At 25.2% G+C, this 13,693-nt stretch overlaps 1 protein-coding gene across 1 annotated transcript in view; it reads right to left on the reverse strand.

Annotated features, from left to right (window-relative positions):
- The window catches only part of LOC100201342 (ubiquitin carboxyl-terminal hydrolase 32), a 63,942-nt gene that overhangs the window by 33,037 nt on the left and 17,212 nt on the right, over positions 1-13,693 (reverse strand). The window contains exons 4-6 of the mRNA XM_065788857.1: positions 10,760-10,980; positions 10,558-10,621; positions 2,287-2,380 (exon numbers count right to left, since the gene is read on the reverse strand). Coding sequence (XP_065644929.1) covers positions 2,287-2,380; positions 10,558-10,621; positions 10,760-10,980 — 379 coding nt within the window. The remainder of the gene's footprint in view (positions 1-2,286; positions 2,381-10,557; positions 10,622-10,759; positions 10,981-13,693) is intronic.

Raw genomic sequence — 13,693 nt, forward strand, 5'->3', positions numbered from 1 at the left:
ATTAGGACATATTTAGGACATAAGCTATTGGGAGTTAGTTGAACTAAACAATAACACAGGCCTTAAAACAGGGAATGACGAAGACATTGAGGCAAGTAACAAACAAATGAGAATGTTCAAAAATGACTACGAAAAAAAAATTATTTGCAAAACTTGCAGAAAATTGCAGGTTAGGTTGTTTTAAAAGATTCTGAATCCAATGGCCTTGTTAAGAAGCATTATGCAACTCACATTTTATGTATGAAATGGCAATTTGCATACACATTCAGTAATTTTATGTTAAACAAAAACTTTTTTATTTTAAAATATTTAAATAGTGATTTAAATATTTGAAAATGAAACTGTGATAGTTTTTATAAAAAAAAACGATTTCTTTTTTAAATCAAGACTTTAAATTAAGTTTTTAAAAAAAATAAAAAAATTAAATTTAGTTTTGAAGGAATATAAAATAGCAAAACATAAAATGTAAAATTTAATTTTAAAGAAATGTAAAATAGTTAATTGGTAAATCCATCTATAAATTGTTTATAATTCTTATTAAAAACATTTCAAATGCGTAAAAAAATTTAAAAAATAACAAATTGTGATAAACAAAAAAAAAGATTATGTAAAGTATAAGATTGTTTTAGGAAATAAATTATTAGGAAATCTTTTTCAAAAACCTAGTTTTAGTTGTTTTAATTACCGATAAATCTAAAAAAAATTTAGATTTTATCAGTAATTAAAACAGCTAAAGCAGTTTTATATTTTTCATATATTTATTTATATTAATAATAAAAACCATAATAAAAACAATTTTAATAATAACAACATTAATAATATTAATACTAGAAATTATAAGAATTCAAATAAAATTAAATCAGTTTAGTAAAGATCAAAATATTAAAGTTAACACGTTCGCTGCCGAGATATTTTAAATTATGCTTTATTTTTTTGCCGAGCCATAAAGTCTGCAATGATTAATTTTTGCCAAGGCTTTCATTCTCATTGCCAAGGCTAGATATCAAAATTTCAATAAATAAAATACTTTTAATCGAAAATAATTTTATAGTATTTTTTATTCTGAATATAACTGACAAAAAAATAAGTACTACGAGTATACTCGTAGTACTTATTTTTTTAGTAGTTGGCAGCAAACTTGTTAACATAAGTTATTTTAACTAATATTATAAAACAAACAAAAAAAGAACAGTATCTGATAATAATATTAGCTGGGACAGAATATGTTACTTTTAATGTTTTTCATAGAGCCCTGATTTTGTTGATGGAAATAGAGCTCCAACAACTAAAAGTTTTTCACCCGAAAATTTGAAAAAAAAAAAAAAAAAAAAAAAAACCAAAAAATAACAACAAAACAACAACAACAAATAAGCATGAAACTGTAGAGAAGAATTTTTTGATGTAATTTAACAAGATTGAGATGTATAATTTTCTACCATTACATTAAAAATTTAATATTTATTAAAAAATAATATTAATAATAATATCAATAATACTAAAATAAATTCATATAGTTAATGTAACTCGGAAATGACTGTTAAGGATGTCACTTAAACAATTTATATCTTTAAAATCAATTCTTTAATACTCTTGAAAATGAACTTAATTTTGACAAGCACAGCCTTACTTTAAAAATCTCCATGAAAGATATTTATGAAAAGGTCTATTACAGCGCAGTACTTTAGAATACGCTAATGATAATCAATTTAACTTTTAACAACGTAAATATCAAAACTGTCTTGTCTGAGCTATATTTATTAGCATTAAGTGTTTTTATGTTACACAATGAAATCTTATAACAAGGCCATTGAATGTTCTGAACCTTTAGTTACCAAGCAACAAACAAAGGTTAAATATAATGTAAATAGTGTGGTGAAATAGAGGATAGCAAAAACAATATTTCAAAAAAAATGTTAATACTTTGTTTATATAAAATATAGAAATAAAATTCATAGTTTTCTTGTTTTTTTTTCCAGAAATTTACATAAAATTTCTTGCGCATTGTCTAAAATGATGTATAATACCAATATAATTATTTTTAATTACAAATCTGTTGCATAAATTTCAAATTAAAAAATGTATATAAAAAATTAACTTTATAAACACTTTTTTTTACAAGCTTTTAATACTTTAAAAAGTCATCATTTCTTAACCAGCAATAGTAATGACCTCTAGTCTTTTGCATTTAATTAATATTTCATTCTAGTTTTTTTCTAAGAGCCATGAATTATTTTTTTTCTACATTGGTGATAGCAAACTAAACTAATACTTAACAAAAAAATTTACCAATATCTCTCTCCATAGCATACGGAATAGGTAAAGAAAGAAACATAAAGGGTTCATATGTATGTGATACAAATGCACACTTGTCACAAGAAACCTAAGCATAAAAAAAATAATAAAATTAATATAACAACTATTAGAAAACTATAAATACCTAAATAGTTATGATTCAGTCCAAACATTCTTTTAAAACTTGTGAATACAATATAATCATAAATAAGTACACTATATCTATTATATATTTATGTTAATAATATAGTAAACAAGTCATATAATTTTAGTGTGCTGAAAAAACCAAACTATACTAAACAAGCATTCCCAGGAAACACTTGCGGTTCTTGTATGTCCATGCACAAGTACTTTTTTTAAAATAACTTGGTCACTGCCATTTGGAAGTTTTATTATATAAAGTGAAAAAAATAAATAAAAATAAAGTGTTGCTGAAAAAAGTTTCAAAAACTAAGAAAGCAAAACTAACAAAATAAGAAGTTAAAATTGAAGTTAAAATAAACTTAAATATTTTATAAATTATTTAGTGTTACATTTTTATAGTATGTAAAAAGAAACACTAAACAATATGAACTTTAAAAAATTCAGTTCATAAGAAAAGGATCTCAAAGCATTGTAAATAAGAAAAACATAATTTACTAATAAGTCAAGCTTTATTTACAATTATATTTAGACATTATTTTGAATTTACGATTGACAGTGTATTTATTTGAGATTAATTAACTGCTTTTTATGATATATATATATATATATATATATATATATATATATATATATATATATATATAATATATATATATATATATATATATATATATATATATATACAAAGTTGCATATATATAAGAAGTTAAAATAAACTTAAATAGAAAAATAAAATAAAAACAAAAACAGTTTTACAAACAGATGGCAATTTATATTTTCGCTTTTTAAAAGCGAAAATATAAATTGCCATCTGTTTGTAAAATATATTTGTATAATTTTAATGTAACAAGCATATATTATCCCTACAAGAAAACGTCTATGCAATGCACACGTATACTTTTATGTATAACTTTTTGTATTATACAATTATATTTATATGTTTCTTGAATATACGCACAAACAGCTTATTTGGATAAGGCATTAAATTCATACACGGAATAATCATGGTTTGTTTCCTACAACAGTTCAATTTTCTTTGTTTTTCTTTTAAATACCGCTGGTCATGTTTGCTTTATAACCATTTATCTTTTCTTATTTGTATATAAAATATCTTTTTGTTGAATGTTTCTGAATGATACACATCTCATCACATTCAGATTTCTTATACCATTTAAGCCTTTCAGTATATTTTCTAAGTAAGCCGCACACACATTTATAAATAGTTTTTGAACTTCAATTAGGTCATGCCGTCTACACATAGCTTTAATTGCTTCATACTACGTTTCTTTTTCTGTACGTTTTTTATCCACAACTTTTTAGCGGAGACACATTTCTTTTTAACATTTGGCTCTGTGCGTGTGTAAAAAAACAAAAAAATTTCGGCAAAGGTGGGTCTCGAACTGCAAACCATTTTCGTAATTCCATTTTCGAAGTCAAGGTTTTATCCAAATAAGCTCAACATGCGCTCAGATTTAAAGAAACTAATTTAATTATATAATACAAAAAAGGATAAAAAACAAAAATAAAATATAGGAAAATTATTTTTTTTAATGTAGACTTAAAACCATTTATTTTTTTTATTGCTATGCCTTTTTTAATTTTGTTGCTGAAAATAACAACCACTGTAAAAAAAATAAAAACAGTACACAAATTATTTAAATTATTAATTTTATTTCATTTTTTTATATTTAAATTTTTTTTTATTTCCTATTTTTTTAGTTTTGTTTTTTTTGTTTTTGAAACTTTGTTTTTTTCCGCAATGATCAATATAATAAAACTTGAGTGCAACTCTAACATACTGGTGAAACAAAAAAAAATAGATTTAAACTTTTTTTGTGTACAAATAATATTCCCACTGTGGGCTTCATTAAGTATATATATATACACATATATATAATAATAATAATTAGAAATTAAAGTGCCATTAATTACAACAACCACAATAGTGATGAAGTAATTTAGAAGCACTAAAACAAGTTTATAAAAAGTTCATATTTTAGTCTTTTTTTAAATGTTTCTAAAAAGGTTGAGTTTCGTTCATAGATAAACCATTCCAAATTCGAGGTGCAGTCATGCAAAAAGAATTTGAGCCCAGAGAAGGTTTTTGTTGACAACGTGTAAGTTAACAACTGTCTAATGATCTAGTATTTTGTTTTGAAGTTCGGACTTCTAGGAATTCAAATAAATATGCAGGAGATTTAGGTAATAAAATTTTATATGTGATAACTGATATCTTATAGATTATTCTTTGATTTACTGGTAACCAATAAAGAGATTTCAGCAATATTTCTATATTTAAATGAATAGGAGAATGGAAAACGATTCGAGATAAGCTATTTTGAATTCGTTGGAGTTTTTTAATATTTTTTTGATTAGTACCAGATAAAAGACTGTTACAATAGTCAAGCTGAGAGTTAATAATACCACATGCAATTGTATTTGCAGCTTCTTTAGAAGACATGGACGAATGTGGCGAAGTGCACGAATATGGTAATTGCAGAATTTAATAATGTTGTTTATGTGCTTGTCCATAGAGAGTGATGAATCTAGGGTGACACCAAGGATTTTTGCTGAATTTATCGTAGTTAGTGTTGTTCCAGAAAAAACAATTTTGAATCATTTTTATGCTTGCTAATTTGTTTTCTAGATCCAAATAAAACAGCTTCTGTTTTATTTGGGTTGAGCAGAAGTCCATTTTCTAGAAACCACTTTGTTACTGCATCAGTACACACATTGATTTGATTAATGCTATCTATGCCTGGGTTGATGACAGTATAAAGTTGGGTATCATCAGCATATTGATGATGATTGGTACCGAGTTTAGCTATAATACGATATATAGATGAAACAAACATGGAAAATAGAAATGGGCCTAATACACTATCATGTGGTACTCCTGTTGAACTTGCTATTAGTCTAGATTTTGTTGATCCAATAGAAACAAAAGATTTTTGAGAGTGCAAGTATGAAGTCAGCCTTTTTAGTGCAATATCTGTGACACTAAATTCATCTTTAATACGGGAAATCAGCAGGCTGTGATCAATTGTATCAAATGCTGAAGATATGTCTAGAGATAGGAGAATATATATATATATATATATATATATATATATATATATATATATATATATATATATATATATATATATATATATTTAAACAACTTTAAAATGTATTCTACAAAATAGAGTGCTTAATGTTCTTAAAAGAACAGAAAAACTATAAACTAGTACACTAGTGGCCATTGAAATAAAGCCAGCAGCAAATTTTTGGAAAATACACAGTTTACTCTAGCAACAAGGTCTAGCAGGCATATTATCAAATGCAATTTTAACCTTACAATACACTGAATAAAGTTCTAGCTCAAACGATGAATAAAAGTCAGTAATTTACAGGATATCCTATATTTTTATGCACAGCATTAATGCGATCAGGCATGCTATGAACAAGTGTTCTACAGTATTCCGGTGTTATTTCTGTCGTCCACACACGCTTCAAAACCTCTTTCAGGTCTTTTTCTGATGTAGGACGATGTGCAGCAACTTTCCTTTTCATAATTTGCCAACAATTTTCAATCACATTTAGATCAGGTGAATTTGATAGCCAATTGGAAAGAAGTTCAATGTTGTTGTCTGAAAACCACTTTTGGACAATCTTTGCAGTGTGACAAGAGGCTGAGTCTTGTTGCATAATTGTTGCTCCTGAGATGTTCATGTGGATTTGAAGCTTACTTTCAAGAACCTTTAAGTACTTTTTGGCATTGACCTTTTACCCTTTATCGAAGATGTGCAGTCCACACCGACCACTTGCTGTGATGCCACCTCAGATCATGACGCTTGGTGGATGTTTGACAGTTTTGATGGTGTATTTGGGATTGAATCGCTGAGAGGCAGGACGTCTGACATAATTGTAACCAGGGCCTCGTAGCTGCTGAAAGGTACTTTCATCTGTGAATATGACTCTCTCCCACCACTCCCTTGACTACAAGACCTAAGTCATTTGACAGACGCCTCCTAACAGTCCTAGCACTCACTTGAATACCCCTGTCACTAGCTAGGCTTGCAACGCGTGCAGAAGAAGTATGCGGACTAGACACAACAATGCTCTTCAAATAACGATCATCAAAATGATTTGTTTTTCGTACTCCCTTGCAGTTGGAACGTCGTGAAACACCTCCAGATCTTAAAACATTCTCAACTGCACCTCTAGAAATCTTCAGTTTCTTTGCAATATCACGCTGAGAATAACGCTCAGCATTCAATGTTACAATTTGCCCCTTGACAAAATCATTAATATCTGGCTTTTTCCCCATTATCACACTAAAATAAGCAATAACAACATTATAGTTTTTCAGCAAGAAATCATGAAATTTAATTAAATACTAAGCCAAACACGTGTATAATATGCATAACATAAATAATAATGAAGTCATATATAAACAAACTGAACGGCATGACGTTGTTCTTACTTTTTTATACATATTTCATTTTACAGCAAAATCATCAAGTGGCTTTAATTTAATGGCCACTAGTGTAGAAAATCACTTAACAACATTTTTTTTCATTTTACACTGTGTTTTATCAATAAAGACTCATCAGAAATTTCTGATGAGTCTTTATTGATGAAACAGTGTAAAATGAAAACAAAATTTGTTAAGTGATTTTCTAATAATTTATATATATATATATATATATATATATATATATATATATATATATATATATATATATATATATATATATATATATATATATATATATATATATATATATATATGCCTCAGAATTAGAGTCAGAATTGATGCCAATCTTAAAGTGTTTGAGGTTGGTAAAAAATTGCCAACCTTGTTTCTATGTTTTATGATCAAACCTTTGAGTCAAACTTTTTTTGCCAATCTGATGCCAATCTCTAATAGCTTAAGGTTGGCAATTTTTATGCCAACCTCATTTTTCCTAATTCCAAGAGCTGTTTATATATATATATATATATATATATATATATATATATATATATATATATATATATATATATATATATATATATATATATATATATATAGATATATATATATATAGATATATTTATATATATATATATATATATATAGATATATTTATATATATATATATTTATATATATACATATATACATATATATATGTATATATATACATATACATATATACATATATATATATGTATATATATACATATATACATGTATATATATATATATGTATATATATATGTATATATATATATATATATATATATATATATATATGTATATATATGTATATATATATATATTTATGTATGTATGTATGTATGTATATATATATATATATGTGTGTATATATATATATATATATATATATATATATATATATATATATATATATATATATATATATATATATGCAACCTCCTCAAATTGAGGGTGGTTTAAACTTTATATTGTCATAATTTTCGAACGCTGAGAGATAATACAGTGAAACTTAAAATCGATCGATGAATATAAGTCTAATTGAGAATAGTACAAAAAAATTTTTATCAACTTTTGTGTTGCCCCTCACATTTGGGGTGGGAGAATGAAGTCAAAGGACTTTTTTGTTCCCAGCCTCCAATCATTGCAATTCTTTGCACAGCCTCATTATTTGACATAAGTATAATAATACTAATGTTTGGAGTTTGCTCCATGTCTGGAAGTTAGCTATCTCAATCACCAGGAAATACTGGATCCATCACTGATTTTAACATAAAATTTAAATTTGTTTTTTTGTTTTATTTAAATAAATTTATAAGACTGAAAAAAGTTTAAAAACTTTAAAATAATTTTTTTAACGGTTGCAAAACGTTCTGAAATAATTACATTACATAAAGAAAGTTATTCAGTTCGTAAAATTTAAAAAGAAATTAAAAGTACTGCCAGAAGTACTGTACAAGATAACATCAAACGATGGAAAGAAACAGGCATTTTTGAAGACAAAAAAAGATCTGGTAGACCATGGAAGGCAACAAAAGCAGAAGATAATAGTATAATATTGATGAGTAAAAGAAATCGAAGACTTACGGCCCCGTAAATAACTTCAGGCTTTAATAGGAGTCATTCAATCCGAAAGTCTATTTCATTAACCACTACAAAACGACGTCTTAGACAAGCATGACTTTCTGGCCATATAGCCAGAAAGTCATGCTTGTCTAAGAAAACCGTTGCTACGGATTTGGAAAAAGAAAAAGTTACAATAGGCTATAGACTACCAAAATTGGACAGAAGAAGACTGGGGAAAAGTACTATGGTCTGACGAGTCCAAATTTGAACTGTTTGGGCAAAAACGTAGAATTTACATCAGAAGAACAACAAAAGAAAAAATGATCCTAAAGGAAATTTTTGGCCTGCAGTGTGTATATATAAATATATATATATATATATATATATATATATATATATATATATATATATATATATATATATATATATATATATATATACAATGAATAATTGCATATATATAATATAGAATATATATATATATATACAATGAATAATTGTATATATATAATAAAAAATGAGGGCGGCAATAAATTGCCGCCCTCATTCTTTTACAGGTCGGCATCAGGTCTGAAAAAAATTTGATACAAAAGTCTTACCGTAAAACATAGAAACGAGGTTGGCAATTTTTTACCAACTTCAATCACTTTTAGGTCAGCAGTTAGGTCGGCATTGCTGAATGCAACCCTAATTTCAAGGGTTGATAAATATATGTATATATATATATATATATATATATATATATATATATATATATATATATATATATATATATATATATATATATATATATATATATATAATCCAGGCCTTGTTAAGAAGCGCTATGCCATTTGAATTTAACGTAAGAAATGGCGATTTCACCTACGCATTAAGCCATTTACTTTTAAAAAAGTTTATTAGGAAAACATTAAGCAGTAATTAATTGTTGTAAAAATATTTTCACCACAATAGTTAAATAAATTTTTCTACATTTCGTTTTTTAAAAATTTTCAATTTAAATTTCTTTTATTATATTTAAATTAAATTTATTATTAAATATTAATAAACTTAAATATATTTTATTAAAATTAATTTTTAAATGATTTTATTAAAACAACTTTTTGAAAAACTAAAAAAGCTGTTTTAGTTTTTTTTACTGCTAAAATTTCAAAACTAGTTAAAGCAAATAAAATTCTTTATAATAAATCTAATTTAAGTTACTTTAAAATGTTTGTTTTACATTTAACTATTTTTTTTTTTATCCCGTTACAAAAGTGCAAATATACAAAAGTGCTTAATGCACTTATAACTGTATATAAATAGGCCAGGTGATTAAAAAAAAGCAGTTGCTTTTACTCAGTAATTGGTCAGCTTTACGTGAATAAAAAGTTCAGCAATTTTGTTTAAATTTTTATTCACGTAAAGCTGAGCAATTACTAAGTAAAAGCAATTGCTTTTTTTTATTCACCCAGCCTAATGTATTGTTGGATAAACCATAATCAAGTTTGCAGAAAAAAATTGTTTTAGTGAACTTTTTTAGTAAATTTTATATAATAATTTTTTTGAAAAGATTTTTTTTTAGTTTTGAAATTGTTTTTTACCTAATGTTTTTTCATTATCATTAATTTTTTATATTGATCATTAAATAAACATGAATCAGAAATGATTAACTAGTTTATTGTTGATAGCTATTTTTTTTTTTTGACCGTTCAGAAATTCACGCATAAAAAGTTTATGAAAAACTTCTTAAAAAACTTTCTATATAAAAAAAAACTAATTTGTAAGAAAGCAAATGTAACGTTTTAAAAAATAAATAGTATAAGTTTTTTTAAGTGAGAAGTTTTTTTACTTCATAAATATTTCATAAAGATAAAGATTTTTAATGATTTTTAACGTGGTTTTAAATTAAATTTGAATTACAATGTGTAATTTAAAATACGCAACTGCGTAATTAAAATTTTAACAATTATTATTAAATATGATTATTCGGTAAGTTACGGTTACTTGTGTTATGTTTTTGCGTTATGCAACAAAATTTCATAACAAAGCCTGAGTAATGCAAATTTACTTTAAACAAAACTAACTTACTATGCTCTGGAACTGACCTTGCATAGTGGTTGAGATAACTGATTCATTGTTAACTAAATAATGGCTAAAAAAATATATGTGAAATTCTATTTTTATAACAACTGAGACTGACTTACATAAATTCAAATGTTTTAAGCAAATCAAAAAGTAAAAATACAAAAATAAAAAAAATCACCAAAAAGAAACGATCTTTAAAAATTACCTCCATGCATGTTCGTCAACAGATTGCAAAGATTTACTATTTACTTCTTGGCCAGGTTCTAATAAAACTTTATCCATTTTAAGTCGCTTAGCAACACCATTAGTTATCCAGTCAGTAGTTGATGAAATCTTTTCTTCTGATTGTTCTGAAGTTATGTTAGACTTTTTTAGTTCATCGTGAATAGAATTTAGTACAAAAGATAAAAACTCTTGTGAATCATGCTGAAATCATAAAAACTTCATTAAACATTTTTTTACAATTGCAACTTCATTAAATTTATCATTATAAAAATATAACATATAATACAAAATTATAAAAAATCAAAAGAATAGCTCTATGTGTATATATATATATATATATATATATATATATATATATATATATATATATATATATATATATATATATATATATATATATATATATATATATATATATATATATATATATATATATATATATATATATATATATATATATAGGTGGGGCCTGGCCCCACCTATACTTATTTAAGATAAAATATTTGATAATGTTAATATGTATTTTTATATATGTAAATATGCAATTATCAGCCTAAACTATTTGCAGACAAGTTTTATAAAAATAAATAGTTCTGAGTTAGTTCTAATTTTAAACTATTTTAATTTATAAAGTAATACGTTTATTTGCAATTAATTCAAAGTATTGTAGCGTTGTTTTAATTCATTGCCAATAACGGATGGGCCGATTTTTACTGGCCTTATTTATTTTGTTTGTAGTAATATTTTTTTTGATGCGCGCGCAGAATTTATTTTGCTTTCCGATGGGACGAAAAAACGCACCGCAGAGCCTCATTGAACTGGCCCGAAAAAAAAAGAACCATAAAAAACATCACGAATTTTAAAAACTTCATACACCATTTTTAATTCTCGATTTTAGGAGTGAAGAATTTAGTTGAGAAGTTTTGTTGACTCAATAAGGTACAGTAATATTAGGAAATTTATAACATTAAATGTAAACATTTATTTGTAAAAATAATGTAAACACTATACATTTATTAATATCGGAATTTCACTGTGAATATTAACAGTGTTTATATTGCAATATTAACAGTGTTAGTATTAGTTTCTTAAACTGGATATGTAAATAAAAAATTTACCAAGTAGTTATTAGGAGTATAAATTAACAGGAATAAGAACATGGCAAAAATATGATATTTAAAACAATGTAACAGAAATTACTGGTATAAAGGTTGGTCTGACATAAACATTTAAAGAGATACAGTTAGGTAAAAGAAATTAGTTTATAATATTTTTCAGAAACTAGATTTTCTAGTACAAGTCATTTTATTCTATAATTATAAACAGGAAGAATAAAAATCATAAGTTTGGAAATTTTATAGTTTAGAAAATTGATTTTAAAATCTCATAGAAAAGTCCTGCATTTCTTTTATAATCAACAATCTTGTACATTTTATAATACTTGTAAGTGAACTACATTTTTCAGACATATATTGTTTTATTTATTTTTAAAAATTTTAAAGCTTTTTTTTTTTTTTTCTTACAGAGAAAAAAATTGTGGCTCAGCCATATTAATGATGATCTTGATTTGTGTATTGTTTGGCAAGTTTATATGTTGTGACACAAGAAAGTTTAGTCAATTCTACAAATATAATAAGAGCTATTGCACTTTTGAAATTCTTGTTCTTTTCTCAATGAGGGATTGCTAAAGTTTACTTTTTCCAAATAGCTTCAGCCATTGATAATTGTTTACATTGTTTGGTGGCAGTTTAGTCATTCTATCTTTTAAGTTGTCAATTGGATTTATGCTGAACCAGAGCCAATATCAACCATGGATAATAAGCATTAAACACAAGTTTTAAAGACTGGATTTTCAAGTAAAGATTAAAATTAGTCAATATTATTATTAGTTCTATACAACAAAGGTACAAACAACAGAAGATATAAAGAATATTTTTTTTCAATCACAAAAACTCTACCACTGGTGGTACTGTTACATTTCATAATACAGCTTCAATAATTGCTACTTCCAAAAAGGCACTAATTAAAAAAAATATACAAAGTTTAGATTATTTAAAAATGTTGGACATTTACCATTGCCATCGAAATAAAAAAAATCAGAGTGTTTTATTGAAATGTTTTATTTTTTGTTGGGGGGGTGGGGCATAAAGCTAAAGTCAAAGAACAAAAACTATATAAATATTTATGTATGCTTACAAACAGATATTAAGTTTTTATCTTTAATTACATAAAATTGTTAAAGCATGTAAAGACAATGTAAATAATCTTAAGAAGTTTACTATTATTTATGACTGACATTCTAAATGTTGTATTTAAGAATTATGGATTTAATTAACTAAAATATGTGTTGTATTATGAAAAGATTCTTTAAAAAATTTTTATGTTGTAAAAGTATCTTTATTGTTTTTGTAGACCCTTCGTCATCAGAGAGTCAAATGTATATGTAATGTTACATTCTTTATTATTTTATCGATTATTAATTAAGATTAAGAGTCCTTCTTGACTAAACTACTGTTGATAAAATTTTGAATCATGCCAAAGTCATATTCTAGTTACAATATAGTTTAAAGTTATCTTATTACAATAATTTAGGTTCATTAATAAGATAATTTAACATGAACAAAATTGATAGTTTATCGGTAAAACATTTCTCGTCATTGGGCTTTCAAGAAAATCTAGAAATCAAAAATCTTGGGGCGTATAATAACCAAAAGGTGTTCGTATAACTCAAGTTGATGGTAAAAAAACACGAACATTTTGTGTATCATGGTTTGAAAAAAAATCATGGTTAAGTGTTAGTGATGAAAAAAATTTGTTGCTTTGTTTTTATTGTGTTTTGTTTGGTGGCGAGAGCTTGTGGGCGGAAAATGGCTGTAAAGATATGAAACATCTTTCTGAGCGAATACAAAAACAC

Source organism: Hydra vulgaris, chromosome 01 (genome assembly GCF_038396675.1).
Source record: "Hydra vulgaris chromosome 01, alternate assembly HydraT2T_AEP".
NCBI classification, from domain to species: domain Eukaryota; kingdom Metazoa; phylum Cnidaria; class Hydrozoa; order Anthoathecata; family Hydridae; genus Hydra; species Hydra vulgaris.